Source organism: Coregonus lavaretus (genome assembly GCF_964263955.1).
Source record: "Coregonus lavaretus genome assembly, chromosome: 5".
NCBI lineage: Eukaryota > Metazoa > Chordata > Actinopteri > Salmoniformes > Salmonidae > Coregonus > Coregonus lavaretus.
In genome coordinates this window covers 66124682-66140414 of record NC_139992.1, presented here as the reverse complement: position 1 = coordinate 66140414, position 15733 = coordinate 66124682, and the positions used below count along the sequence as shown (strand labels likewise).

General features: G+C 42.6%; 1 protein-coding gene and 1 pseudogene across 2 annotated transcripts in view; both read left to right on the top strand.

The window, feature by feature from the left end:
- Positions 1 to 3679, top strand: part of LOC311129323 (dipeptidyl peptidase 4-like) — a 36791-nt pseudogene extending 33112 nt beyond the window's left edge. Inside the window, exons 16-22 of the transcript in view lie at positions 41 to 110; positions 271 to 465; positions 740 to 794; positions 906 to 1006; positions 3128 to 3185; positions 3289 to 3353; positions 3576 to 3679. The product of the transcript in view is annotated as a dipeptidyl peptidase 4-like (transcript). The remainder of the gene's footprint in view (positions 1 to 40; positions 111 to 270; positions 466 to 739; positions 795 to 905; positions 1007 to 3127; positions 3186 to 3288; positions 3354 to 3575) is intronic.
- A 10089-nt stretch (positions 3680 to 13768) lies between these two features.
- LOC311129373 (glucagon-2-like) lies at positions 13769 to 14679 on the top strand (the record flags this gene model as incomplete). Its single annotated transcript, XM_084161658.1, has 3 exons — positions 13769 to 13863; positions 14024 to 14179; positions 14559 to 14679. 3 exons carry the CDS (start codon positions 13769 to 13771, stop codon positions 14677 to 14679), a joined length of 372 nt encoding a protein of 123 aa, XP_084017784.1.
- Between the last annotated feature and the right edge of the window lie 1054 nt (positions 14680 to 15733).

Here is a 15733-nt window from a genome sequence, read left to right as displayed (position 1 = left end):
TCAAATGTATATCTCATGTTTCACTACCTGTTGCCAACAGATCTTTGGTATCAAACGATGTTACCCCCTAATTTCCCAAAAAACGAAAAGTACCTTCTTCTAATTGATGTGTAAGTATACAGGCCTAAGCATCTTAAAAGAGGATTTGCAGAGAATTGATTACCCCATCCATTTCACTTCACTTTACTGCCTCCAGATCCAGTACATTATATTACAATATAGCTGTAATTGGTCAAGTTGTGTGAAGTTATATACTGATTTCCCTTGCAGATATGGAGGCCCCTGTAGTCAGAAGACAGATTATCGCTACAGACTGAACTGGGGTTCGTACCTCTCCAGTACGAAGGGGATCATAGTGGCCAGTTTCGATGGACGGGGAAGCGGTTACCAGTGTGAGAAAATAATGCACTCCATCTACCAACGTCTTGGAACATTTAAGGTGGAAGATTAAATAACGTCCGTGGGGTAAAATGCCATTGAACTACAGAGTCCTCAGTGTGTCAAGTATAACATCTGTTTAACAATATGTACAAAAAAAAATACAAGGCAATGTATTCATATCTGATAATTAATGCAAATTGGGAGTATCCCAAAGTGGGCTATCTGTTGCTCTTGAAAAAGGTCTCATCAATGTAATCTGCTCTCATCAGTTTTTGATTCTGATGAGATCAACACTTGAATGCCATAATACCGTAGCTAGAGCAGATCAAATAAAGATGTTTAGTTTTTTTGTTACTAGAAAATTCATTGACATGGGCTTTATAGACAAAGAATGAATAGTCATATGGGGTTTCGTCAATTGGATATTCTCTTAGATTTTGTCTATATTTCTTATAAATGTGTTGTCGTAAATAATTGGTAAATTAAACTCTAACTGATGTGGTTTGAAATCATCTGTTTTTCAGTCATATGGTGGCTTTGTCACGTTGATGGCTTTGGTTGCTGGAAGTGGAGTTTTCAAGTGTGGAATAGCAGTTGCCCCAGTAGCTAAATGGGAATATTATTACATTTACATTTACGTCATTTAGCAGACGCTCTTATCCAGAGCGACTTACAAATATGTGCATTCACCTTATAGCCAGTGGGATAACCACTTTACAAATATTTTTTTATTTTTTATTTTAGGGGGGGGGGGGGGGGGGTGGGTTGGGGTAAGGGGGGGGTAGAAGGATTACTTTATCCTATCCCAGGTATTCCTTAAAGAGGTGGGGTTTCAAATGTCTCCGGAAGGTGGTGAGTGACTCCGCTGTCCTGGCGTCGTGAGGGAGCTTGTTCCACCATTGGGGTGCCAGAGCAGCGAACAGTTTTGACTGGGCTGAGCGGGAACTATGCTTCCGCAGAGGTAGGGGAGCCAGCAGGCCAGAGGTGGATGAACGCAATGCCCTCGTTTGGGTGTAGGAACTGATCAGAGCCTGAAGGTACGGAGGTGCCGTTCCCCTCACAGCTCCGTAGGCAAGCACCATGGTCTTGTAGCAGATGCGAGCTTCAACTGGAAGCCAGTGGAGTGTGCGGAGGAGCGGGGTGACGTGAGAGAACTTGGGAAGGTTGAACACCAGACGGGCTGCGGCATTCTGGATGAGTTGTAGGGGTTTAATGGCACAGGCAGGGAGCCCAGCCAACAGCGAGTTGCAGTAATCCAGACGGGAGATGACAAGTGCCTGGATTAGGACCTGTGCCGCTTCCTGTGTAAGGCAGGGTCGTACTCTCCGAATTTTGTAGAGCATGAACCTACAGGATCGGGTCACCGCCTTGATGTTAGCGGAGAACGACAGGGTGTTGTCCAGGGTCACACCAAGGCTCTTCGCACTCTGGGAGGAGGACACAACGGAGTTGTCAACCGTGATGGCGAGATCATGGAACAGGCAGTCCTTCCCCAGGAGGAAGAGCAGCTCCGTCTTGCCAAGGTTCAGCTTGAGGTGGTGATCCATCATCCATACTGATATGTCTGCCAGACATGCAGAGATGCGATTCGCCACCTGGTTATCAGAAGGGGGAAAGGAGAAGATTAGTTGTGTATCGTCAGCGTAGCAATGATAGGAGAGGCCATGTGAGGATATGACAGAGCCAAGTGACTTGGTGTATAGCGAGAATAGGAGAGGGCCTAGAACTGAGCCCTGGGGGACACCAGTGGTGAGAGCACGTGGTGCGGAGACAGCTTCTCGCCACGCCACTTGGTAGGAGCGACCGGTCAGGTAGGACGCAATCCAAGAGTGAGCCGCGCCGGAGATGCCCAGCTCGGAGAGGGTGGAGAGGAGGATCTGATGGTTCACAGTATCAAAGGCAGCAGACAGGTCTAGAAGGACAAGAGCAGAGGAGAGAGAGTTAGCTTTAGCAGTGCGGAGAGCCTCCGTGACACAGAGAAGAGCAGTCTCAGTTGAATGACCAGTCTTGAAACCTGACTGGTTTGGATCAAGAAGGTCATTCTGAGAGAGATAGCAAGAGAGTTGGCTAAAGACGGCACGCTCAATAGTTTTGGAGAGAAAAGAGAGAAGGGATACTGGTCTGTAGTTGTTGACATCAGAGGGATCGAGTGTTGGTTTTTTGAGAAGGGGTGCAACTCTCGCTCTCTTGAAGACGGAAGGGACATAGCCAGCGGTCAAGGATGAGTTGATCAGCGAGGTGAGGTAAGGGAGAAGGTCACCGGAGATCGTCTGGAGAAGAGAGGAGGGGATAGGGTCAAGCGGGCAGGTTGTTGGGCGGCCTGCCGTCACAAGTCGCAAGATTTTATCTGGAGAGAGAGGGGAGAAAGAGGTCAAAGCATAGGGTAGGGCAGTGTGAGCAGGACCAGCAGTGTCATTTGACTTAACAAACGAGGATCGGATGTCGTCAACCTTCTTTTCAAAATGGTTGACGAAGTCATCCACAGAGAGGGAGGATGGTGGGGGGGGGGGATTCAGCAGGGAGGAGAATGTGGCAAAGAGCTTCCTAGGGTTAGAGGCAGATGCTTGGAATTTAGAGTGGTAGAAAGTGGCCTTAGCAGCAGATGTTATGTTACGTATCAGGGTGTATAATCATACAACAGGTGAAATACCATAAGAACATGCATTTAGTAATGCATAAACTTCAAAAGGCTGTGTTTGTTTCACCTTATATGAGTACAGTCACTAGCTGGATATTCCTTTTCCAGACTCGTGTATACTGAAGGCTATATGAGTAAACCGGAGATGAATGCTGACTCTTACAAGATAAAGACATCAGAAACATCACAGTGTCCCTCTTATTCATCAAATAATCTATTGCATGTCAACTTTAACGGTGTCTACATAAAAACAACTTTCTATTCAACAGAATTCCACAGTAACAACTAGAGCACAGAATTTCAAATCAGATCCTGGTTCATGGGACAGCTGATGGTATGTGTCTCTGTTTCAGTTAAATATTTTACATGCTAATCAATCATGCACTCACACACAATGCTGTATTCTTCATTTATAATGTATAGAATACAGTCCTCACTACAGCCATTAACAGGTGAGTGCTCCTGATCTTACTCAAAATAGGTTTTAATGGTATTTGACAGATGCATATATTTCCTTGTTCAATAATATATTACAAACAGTTTATTTTTCTTGTAGACAATGTTCACATCCAGCAATCTGCACAGATTTCCAAAGCCCTGGTTGACCAACACGTTGACTTTGAGGCCATGGTAAATATTGGTTTGGGGAGGACTACCTGAGGGAGGTGGTGGGGATGATGGGTTGCACTTGGAGTCTGCGTAAGGAGTATCTAATATTCTTAATTGGTTCTAATCTACAGTATGCCTATGTTTGCCTATGTTTGATAGTCCTAGGGCTAACTACATGTGTAAGAATATTTTGGGGAGTTAGGACTGTATGTTACATCCAAACTATATGTTACAACTTTCATTACACACATTTGACAGTTTGTAAGACATTTTGCATACCCTTCACAGAGTGGTTTGGATATGACCTAACTGTATCTATGACATAATGATATGAACTACACAGAGTGTACAAAACATTAGGAACACCTGCTCTTTCCATGACATAGACTGACCAGGTAAATCCATGTGAAAGCTATGATCCCTTATTGATGCCACTTGTTAAATCCACTTCAATCAGTGTAGATGAAGGGAGAGGAGACAGGTTAAAGAAGGATTTTTAAGCCTTGAGACAATTGAGACGTGGATTGTCTATGTTTGCCATTCAGAGGGTGAATGGGCAAGACAAAAAAAATGTAAGTGCCTTTGAATGGGTTATGGTAGTAGGTGCCAGGCGCACCGGTTTTAATGTGTCAAGAATTTAATGTGTTTTTCACGCTCAACAGTTTCCCCTGTATCAAGAATGGTCCACCAGCAGTGGCGACCCGTCATTCAGGGCAGGTGGGGCAGAGCTCCACCTGTTTTGAGCCCCACCTGTTTAGCTAAAAAAATATATATATATATATTTTTTATTTTTATTTTTTTTATCCCTGTTTTGCATGTTATTTTGGCATTAAAACGTGTCACATATCAGTTTGCAAGCCATGATTGGCTCAGTGTTCTGTCACTCATGGGGACACTATGTCACCACAAAATCTATGGGTAGAGCTAGAAAATTCAAGCCCCTTGGGTGCTGCAATAGAATTACTTTAGAAGTGCCCATCCAAGAAGGCTCAAGGTCATTGGCCACAGATAAAGTGGCTTCAAATCACGTTATATCTACCGTAGCTTTGATTGGACTGATCATGTCAACATCATACTTTCAAAATCTTAGCTAGCAACCTAGCAGTCATCATCATGAATCAAGTCGACCGTCACTGGAAAATCCTTTTCAATCCTTGTCATATGAAGAGAAATTATAGATAAAACGTATCGGTGCTCATCGGCCATTGGACATAAACATTACACAAGTTGGAAATCGCAAATTCAACAGTGGTTTGGAATGAAGGAATCAGTGGCTAACTGCAAGCATTGCAAAGCATTCACTAGCCTGCTATTCAGTGGAGTGGGTGTGTGGTCCAAGTCTTGGTTTAAGGGTCTCTTTTCCAAGATTAAAAGGATAAACATTCAACATCATGGGCCATAAAAGGTTGAATACATTGGCCATGCTGTCAATCCAGCATGACTTCTGCCACTTCAAAACAACTGGAAACTCGTAACTGTGAAATCTCAGACTTCAGTTGTTCAAGACAACTGGGAACTCTGAGAAAAACGAGCTCCAACTGAGAAAATACGGTCATCCAACTCGGAATTCCAAGTCGGGAACTCTGGCCTCTTTCTAGAGTTCCGACCTAAAGATCACTGACGTCATGATTCAACCTTGTTTTTTCAGAGTTCCCAGTTGTCTTGAAAGCACCATAAATCCAGAGAATGCCAGACTTTGATGACAAAGTTTGATGACAAAATTTGCCCAAGAAGGCCCGCCGCGCCAGCTTCCTGTTCAAGTGAGCACAGCACAACAAGGTTAGTCCCAAAATGTATTGTATGCTGCTGCATAAATGATGTAATATGCCAGGGAGATATGTATACTGTAGCTAAGAAAGTAATACTGAGTGTATGTTGTGTAGTAAGCTGTTAGTAGCCCATGTGCCTCACCCTAATAATTTGGTCCCTTTCCCCCTCATAATTTAGCCTACTGTCCTGACTTGGTGGTGCACATGTAGCCTATAGCCTGTTTTAGGAAATGTAATCATTGAATATTGTAAGAGCTTTCATTGTCTGCTTATATGCCCCCTTTATTTATCCTACGGATCTGACTTGTTGTACAGGGAGAATAGTGTAAGAACGGCCCATCTTCTGAATTCTGTCGCTGTACATTTCAAAAGTATTGAACAAATAGTTATATTGACTACGTCCGTCTTAGCTCACTTATTAATGTCTTAATCGAAATTATAGATTGGCTCTTATCCGCTCGTCATCCATAAAGGCCTGATTCACGCAGTCTCCTCTGAACAGTTGACGTTGATGTGTCTGTTACTCTGTGAAGCATTTATTTGGGCTGCAATTTCTTAGGCTGATAACTCTAATGAACTTATCCTCTGCAGCAGAGGTAACTGGGTGTTCCTTTCCTGTGGCGGTCCTCATGAGAGCTAGTTTCATCATAGCACTTGATGGTTTTTGCGACTGCACTTGAAGAAACTTTAAAAGTTCTTGAAATTTTCTGGATTGACTGACCTTCATGTCTTAAAGTAACGATGGACTGTCGTTTCTCTTTGCTTATTTGAGCTGTTCTTGCCATAATATGGACTTGTTCTTTTACCAAATAGGGCTATCTTCTGTATACCACCCCTACCTTGTCACAACACAACTGATTGGCTCAAACACATTAAGAAGGAAAGAAATTCCACAAATTAACTTTTAAGAAAGCACACCTGTTAATTGAAATGCATTCCAGGTGACTACCTCATGAAGCTGGTTGAGAGAATGCCAAGAGTGTGCAAAGCTGTCATCAAGGCAAAGGGTGGCTACATTGAAGAATCCCAAATTGGCAAAAAAGGTAATTGTATTATTTAGAACAGTATTTTGCAGGATTCAATAGTTGGAACTGTAAGAGTTGCCCTGTCCCTTTCTCTGCGATTGTCATTCTAATGGATTCAGAAAGTACAAAACCCTGTTAATAAAACATTTACATCAAAAGGTGCAAAGTTATGGGCAAAGACACAAAACATCCACATCAAATTAAATATATTCTTGATCAAATAACATGGAAAACAACTACTTTTTGTGCAGTATTAATTTACCATCCTTACAAACCACTTAATGTAACATGTACATTACTGTATTGCACATAGGCTGGTCATCTAGGTTTGTTCCTGTAGACATTCCATCACCATGAAGAAAAACAATGCACAATACAGTAATTGAGTACATTGAAACATCAAGTGGTTTGTGATGATGTGATGTGATGATGTGGCTCAGTTAGTAGAGCATGGCACTTGCAATGCTAGGGTTGTGGGTTTGATTACCACGAGGGACCAGTATGAAAATGTATGCGCTCCCTACTGTAAGTTGCTCTGGATAAGAGCGTCTACTATAAAGGAATTAATAGACCATTTCAGTTTTCACAAATAAATAAGTTGCAATTGCAAAGTATTTCAAGAAATTGGAAAAAATATCAAGCAAGTATTTTTATATTCCACAAGTATTATCAGATTAACTGTTTTGTACAGATATTTATCAGACTCAAGTTAAAATGCTGGTAAACACTCAAATACATTTAGTTTTTAAAAAATCACAAAAGTAGTGCACTGGGCCTTTACTAGTCTTGTATTAGCAGACCAATGTCGACGTCTTCAGCGCTGGAATTCTTTTTCAATATACACATAACACCCAATAATGACAAAGCGAAAACAGGTTTTTAGCAATTTTTGCTAATTTATTGAAAATAAAAAACAGAAATACCTTATTTACAGAAGTATTCAGACCCTTTACTATGAGACTCGAAATTGAGCTCAGGTGCATCCTGTTTCCATTGATCATCCTTGAGATGTTTCTACAACTTGATTGGAGTCCACCTGTGGTAAATTCAATTGGCGCAGTGGTCTAAGGCACTGCATTGCAGTGCTAGCTGTGCCACTAGAGATCCTGGTTCGAATCCAGGCTCTGTCGTAGCCGGCCGTGACCGGGAGACCCATGGGGCGGCGCACAATTGGCCCAGCGTCGTCCAGGGTAGGGGAGGGAATGGCCGGCAGGGATGTAGCTCAGTTGGTAGAGCATGGCGTTTGCAACGCCAGGGTTGTGGGTTCATTTCCCACATGGGGCCAGTATTACAAAATAATAATAACAACAACAAAAAACATGTAATGTATGCACTCACTAACTGTAAGTCGCTCTGGATAAGAGCGTCTGCTAAATGACTTAAATGTAAAATTTGAAAAGGCACAAACATGTCTATATAAGGTCCTAGATTTGACAGTGCATGTCAGAGCAAAAACCAAGCCATGAGGTCGAAAGAATTGTCCGTAGAGCTCCGAGACAGGATTGTGTCGAGGATCACATCTGGGGGAGGGTACCAAAAAATTTCTGCAGCATTGAAGGTCCCCAAGAACACAGTGGCCTCCATCATTCTTAAATGGAAGAAGTTTGGAACCACCAAGACTCTTCCTAGAGCTGGCCACCCGGCCGAACTGATCAATTGGGGGAGAAGGGCCTTGGTCAGGAAGGTGACCAAGAACCCGATGGTCACTCTGACAGAGCTCCAGAGTTCCTCTGTGGAGATGGGAGAACCTTCCAGAAGGACAACCATCTCTGCAGCACTCCACCAATCAGGCCTTTATGGTAGAATGGTCAGACAGAAGCCACTCCTCAGTAAAAGGCACATGACAGCTCGCTTGGAGTTTGCCAAGAGGCACCTACAGGACTCTCAAACCATGAGAAACAAGATTCTCTGGTCTGATGAAACCAAGATTGAACTCTTTCGCCTGAATGCCAAGCGTCACATCTGGAGGAAACCTGACACCATCCCTACGGTGAAGCATGGTGGTGGCAGCATCATGGGGATGTTTTTCAGCAGCAGGGACTGGGAGACTAGTCAGGATCGAGGGAAGCCATGACAACGCAGGAGTGGCTTCGGGTCAAGTCTGAATGTCCTTGAGTGGCCCAGCCAGAGCCCCGACATGAACCTGATCGTACATCTCTGGAGAGACCTAAAAATAGCTGTGTGTTGATGCTCCCCATCCAACCTGACAGAGCTTGAGAGGATCTGCAGAGAAGAATAGGAGAAACTCCCCAAATACAGTTCCTGAATAGATACTGTATATTAGAGTGAGAAAACTCCCAAAATACAGGTGTGCCAAGCTTGTAGCGTCATACCCAAGAAGACTCGAGGCTGTAATCGCTGCCAAAGGTGCTTTAACAAAATACTGAGTAAAGGGTCTGAATACTTATGTAAATGTAATATTTCCATTTTTGATTTTTAATACATTTGCAAAGATTTGAAAAACCTGCTTTTGCTTTGTCAGTATGGGGTATTATGTGTAGATAGATGAGGGGAAAAAACGATTTAATCAATTTTAGAATACGGCTGTAACGTAACAAAATGTGGAAAAGTCAAGGGGTCTAAATACTTTCCGAATGCACAGTGAGTAAACAAAGTATATAAAGAGAATATGAGGTGACCAGCGTTCAATGACTCTCTATATACATGGCATATTAGTCTCAAGCTGCAGGGCAGAGTACCAGGTGGCTAGGGATGGCTATTCAACTGTATTGTGATTTAAACATTGGTATGAGTATATACCAAGTTCACATGGTACAGTGCCTTTAGAAAGTATTCACAACCCTTTACGTTTTCCACATTTTGTTGTGTTACAGCCTGAATTAAAAATGGATTACATAGAGATTTTAAGTCACTGGCCTACACACAATACCGCATAACCCCCATTGTCCTCTGTAGCTCAGCTGGTAGAGCACAGCGCTTGTAACGCCAAGGTAGTGGGTTCAATCCCCGGGACCACCCATACACAATTATTTTTATTTTTATTTTTATTTTTTAATATATAAAAAAAAATGTATGCACGCATGACTGTAAGTCGCTTTGGATAAAAGCGTCTGCTAAATGGCATATTTATTTTTATTTTAATGTCAAACTGGAATTATGTTTTTAGACATTCTTACAAATTAGTTACAAATTAAAAGCTGAAATGTCTTGAGTCAATAATTATTCAAACCCTTTGTTATGGCAAGCCTAAATAAGTTCAGGAGTAAAAATGTGCTTAACAAGTCACATAATAAGTTGCATGGACTCACTCTGTGTGCAATAATAGTGTTTAACCTGATTTTTGAATGACTACCTCATCTCTGTACCCCACACATACAATTATCTGTAAGGTCCCTCAGTCAAGTAGGGAATTTCAAACACAGATTCAACCACAAAGACCAGGGAGGTTTTCCAATGCCTCGCAAAGAAGGGCACCTATTGGTAGATGTGTGAAAAAAATTTAAGCAGACATCGAATATCCCTTTGAGCATGGTGAAGTTATTAATAATATGTAATATGTATCAATGCACCCAGTCCCTACAAAGATACAGAGGTCCTTCCTAAGTTGCCGGAGAGTAAGGAAACCGCTCAGGGGTTTCACCATGAGGCCAATCGTGACTTTAAAACAGTTACACAGTTTAATAGCTGTGATAGGAGAAAACTGAGGATGGATCAACAACATTGTAGTTACTCCACAATACTAAACTAATTGAGTGAAAAGAAGGAAGCTTGTACAGAATACAAATATTCCAAAACATGCATACTGTTTGCAACAAGGCACTAAAGTAATACTACAAAAAAAATGTGCAAAGCAATTTATTTTTTGTCCTGAATAAAACATGTTATTTTTTAGGCAAATCCAAAAAAACACATTACGGAGTACCCCTCTCCATATTTTCAAGCATTGTGGTGGCTGCATCATGTTATGGGTATGCAGATCGGCGTTCCAATTCATCCCAAAGGTGTTCGATGGGGTTGAGGTCAGGGCTCTGTGCAGGTCAGTCAAGTTCTTCCACACCGATGTCGACAAACTTTTTCAATATGGACCTCGCTTCATGCACAGGGTTATTGTCATGCTGAAACAGCAAAGGGACTTCCCCAAACTGTTGCCACAAAGTTGGAAGCACAGAATTGTCTAGAATGTCATTGTATGCTGTAGCGTTAAGATTTTCCTTCACTGGAACTAAGGGGCCTTGCCCAAACCATGAAAAACAGCCCCAGACCATTATTCCTCCTCCACCAACTTTACAGTTGGCACTATGTATTGGGGCAGGTAGTGTTCTCCTGACATCCGCCAAACCCAGATTCGCCACATGGTGAAGCGTGAATCATCACTCCAGAGAACGCGTTTCCACTGCTCCAGATTCGAATGGCGGCGAGCTTTACACCACTCAAGCCGACGCTTGGCATTGCACATGGTGATCTTAGGCTTGTGTGCGGCTGCTCGGCCATGGAAACCCATTTCATGAAGCTCCAGACGAAGAGTTCTTGTGCTGACGTTGCTTCCAGAGGCAGTTTGGAACTCGGTGGTGAGTGTTGCAACTGAGGACAGACAATTTTTACGCGCTATGCTTCAGCACTCGGCGGTCCCATTCTGTGAGCTTGTGTGGCCTACCACTTCGCGGCTGAGCCGTTGTTGCTCCGAGACGTTTGCACTTCACAATAACAGCGTTAGTTGACTGGGGTAGCTCTAGCAGGGCAGAAATTTGACGAACTGACTTATTGGAAAGGTATCATCCTATGACAGTGCGGGCCATTCTACTGCCAATATTTGTCTATGGAGATTGCATGGCTGTGTGCTCGATTTTATACACCTGTCAGCAACGGGTGTGGCTGGAATAGCTGAATCCACTCATTTGAAGTGGTGTCCACATACTTTTGGACATGTAGTGTATATGAGTATGTACCAAGTTCACATTGTACAGTTGAAGACGGAAGTTTACATACACCTTAGCCAAATACATTTAAACTCAGTTTTTCACAATTCCTGACATTTAATCCTAGGAACAATTCCCTGTCTTTGGTCAGTTCGGATCACCACTTTATTTTAAGAATGTGAAATGTCAGAATAATAGTAGAGAGAATGATTTATTTCAGCTTTTATTTCTTTCATCACATTCCCAGTGGGTCAGAAGTTTACATACACTCAATTAGTATTTGGTAGCATAGCCTTTAAATTGTTTAACTTGGGTCAAACGTTTTGGGGAGCCTTCCACAAGCTTCCCACAATAAGTTGGGTGAATTTTGGCCCATTCCTCCTGACAGAGCTGGTGTAACTGAGTCAGGTTTGTAGGCCTCCTTGCTCGCACACGCTTTTTCAGTTCTGCCCACAAATGTTCTATTGGATTGAGGTTAGGGCTTTGTGATGGCCACTCCAATACCTTGACTTTGTTGTCCTTAAGCCATTTTGCCACAACTTCGGAAGTATGCTTGGGGTCATTGTCCATTTGGAAGACCGATTTGCGACCAAGCTTTAACTTCCTGACTGATGTCTTGAGATGTTGCTTCAATATATCCACATAATTTTCCTTCCTCATGATGCCATCTATTTTGTGAAGTGCACCAGTCCCTCCTGCAGCAAAGCACCCCCACAGCTTGATGCTGCCAGCCCCTTGCTTCACGGCTGGGATGGTGTTCTTCGGCTTGCAAGCAACCCCATTTTTCCTCCAAACATAACGATGGTCATTATGGCCAAAAAGTACGATCTTCGTCCCCATGTGCAATTGTAAACTGTAGTCTGACTGTTTTATGGCGGTTTTGGAGCAGTGGCTTCTTCCTTGCTGAGCGGCGTTTAAGGTTATGTCGATATAGGACTCGTTTTACTGTGGATATTGATACTTTTGTACCTGTTTCCTCCAGCATCTTCACAAGGTCCTTTGCTGTTGTTCTGGGATTGATTTGCACTTTTCGCACCAAAGTACGTTCATCTCTAGGAGACAGAACGCGTCTCCTTCCTGAGCGGTATGACGGCTGCGTGGTCCCATGGTGTTTATACTTGCATACTATTGTTTGTACAGATGAACGTGGTACCTTCAGGCATTTGGAAATTGCTCCCAAGGATGAACCAGACTTGTGGAGGTCTACCATATTTTTTCTGAAGTCTTGGCTGATTTATTTTGATTTTCCCGTGATGTCAAGCAAAGAGGCACTGAGTTTGAAGGTAGGCCTTGAAATACATCCACAGGTACACCTCCAATTGACTGAAATGATGTCAATTAGCCTATCAGCAGCTTCTAAAGCCATGACATCATTTTCTGGAATTTTCCAAGCTGTTTAAAGGCACAGTCAACTTAGTGTATGTAAACTTCTGACCCACTGGAATTGTGATACAGTGAATTATAAGTGAAATAATCTGTCTGTAAACAATTGTTGGAAAAATTACTTGTGTCATTCACAAAGTAGATGTCCTAACTGACTTGCCAAAACTATAGTTTGTTAACAAGAAATTTGTGGAGTGGTTGAAAAAACGAGTTTTGACTCCAACCTAAGTGTATGTAAACTTCCGACTTCAACTGTATATGATTCTTCAGTCTGGACACATTATTGATACAGACTGTGTGTTTCGCATATGATCATATGAGTATTGAACAAATAAACAAATTAATATAATACTGAATTACATTGTGTTCGTGCCTTGATCACCTAAATATCTGATAATTCTCTAAATTCCACTCATGAATAAAATGCTGAAAAGAGGTGTTTCAAAGTTGAGTTAACTCCATATTCTTACATTCCACAAACACTGAACCTGCAGTGCAAACCAGGTTATGTGAACACAGATGGTAGACTGTTATATAAGTATTTGGATTTGTTGGACAGGATGAAATCCTGTTTGATTTCGACACCTAAGTGACAGCTTTTACCTCTGGACATTTCCACATCTCCCTTTAAACAAATATGGACTGCAAATGTATCTAGTGCATTGAGTCGAGTTCTGACTAATGGATTGAGAGTAACGAATCTGCTTGTGCGTCTGTGAGGAGGGTGCCACCTGAGCAGACAGTCACCCAGCTCAACTATATAAAGGCTGGCCAGACCAAGAAGGGACCAAGAAGCAGCTCCAGGGAGCCAAAGAGAGGAGAAACCAGCAGAGATCTACCTACGCACAGCAGGCAGCCAGACACAGACTCCCCCTTTCTCACTGACACTCAACAGAGGGAACACAGGTGAGCAGCACCAAACCCCTAAAACTCATTTTCAACCGCTGATACTTCCCATTAGGAAGTTTCTCTGAATGATATTCAATTCAGAATGAGATTATCTTCTATATGATGCTGTTTGGCTGAAGTTGCAGATTCTTTTTAACAATCTCCTATTTTCACTGCTAATATCTAGGAGGTCAAAAGATGAAAGGCACCCACTCTTTCGCTGGACTTCTGCTCTTGATCATTGTTCAGAGCAGCTTGCAGATCCCGCAGGAGGACACAGAGGACAACTCTAGGTAAGAGCCTCGAACTAGGAGCAACTTCTGAACTCTGCACCATTCAGGTTGAGGCTTCTCTCTCTCTCTCTCTCTCTCTCTCTCTCTCTCTCTCTCTCTCTCTCTCTCTCTCTCTCTGTAGATCAGCATCCTGTAACTACTGACTTGTCTGTTTTTGCAGCCTATTGACAGAGGACTCTATGTTCAGTGAGCCAAGGGAGCTTTCAAACATGAAGAGACATTCAGAGGGAACATTCTCTAACGACTACAGTAAATATCTCGAGTCGAGACGAGCGCAAGACTTTGTCCAGTGGCTAATGAACTCCAAGAGAAGTGGGTGAGTGTTTCTTTCTTCTTCTCCAACTGGTGTGTCTGTTTTCCTCATTCCATTTCACAAAGCAGTGGATCATCTTCCAATATGATCCAGCTTACACTGAAACTGTATGAATGCAGTACTTAAGAGATATGATGATTTTTTTTTTTGCTGAGCTATAACCGAAGATAAAAATGTCCTAGATTTTATGACATACTGTAAATATTTAACATCTTGGGGATTATCATGGTTTTATATGGTTTTAAATTACAGCTCAGTAAAATCTTACTATAGCAGCTTAATAATGCAAAGTGAATCAATCTGCTTAACAACTGTTAATCCTCATATTATCAACTATAAATAGTTACTATCAACACTATAAAATCTCTCCATGTTTTTTCAGTGGTCCCATCAAACGACATGCAGAGGGTACCTACACCAGTGACGTGAGCTCCTACCTGCAGGACCAGGCAGCCAAGGACTTTGTGTCCTGGCTGAAGAATGGCCGAGGCAGACGAGAATAGGGCTCCTCTACTCAGCCACAGAGTCCCAGTGTCTTATGTCTTATGACCCCCCAGCCAAGAGAGAATGCAACTCATCCAGAATGACCCCCCTGTTCCATTTCCTGTTTTATAACCTGTATCCTCCTTCCTCTGGTCATGCTAATAAATCCCCTAACAAGAAATCCTGTTGTCTGTCAATTGCTAATGTTTTTGGTTGTTAACAGAAAATGGTGACATAATGTATTAACTAAATACTTCACTTTGTACTTCAAGGACAAGATTTTCAGTGTTAAAAAAGGAGAGGAACAAGATCGAATGGTTAAAGAATAGCCAAATTAAGATTTTAAAAAATCACTAAAGATAACAGGTTCAAACTTTTTGTAAAACTGGCCCAAAATCTGTAGTCTATACCTTGCTAATTTTGGGGAGAAACATTTTAATAAACCATTATTCTTGCCATACAAAATCTATTCAAATATCCAAAGATACACTACATGGCCAAAAGTATGTGGACACCCCTTCAACTTAGTGGATTCGGCTATTTCAGCCACACCCGTTTCTGACAGGTGTATAAAATCGAGCACACAGCCATGCAATCTCAGTGCTCAGTGACTTTCAACGTGGCACCGTCATAGGATGCCACCTTTCCAACAAGTCAGTTAGTCAAACTTCTGCCCTGCTAGTGCTTCCCCGGTCAACTGTAAGTGCTGTTATTGTGTCGTGGAAACATCTAGGAGCAACAACGGCTCAGCCGTGAAATGGTAGGCCACACAAGCTCACAGAACGGGACCGCCGTGAAATGGGTTTCCATGGCCGAGCAGCCGCACACAAGCCAAAGATCACCATGCGCAATGCTAAGCGTCGGCTGGAGTGGTGTAAAGCTCGCCGCCATTGGACTCTGGAGCAGTGGAAATGCGTTCTCTGGAGAGATGAATCACGCTTCACCATCTGGCAGTCCGACAGACGAATCTGGTTTTGGCAGATGCCAGAAGAACGCTACCTACCTGAATGCATAGTGCCAACTGTAAAGTTGGTGGATGAAGAATAATGGTCTGGGGCTGCTTTTCATGGTTCG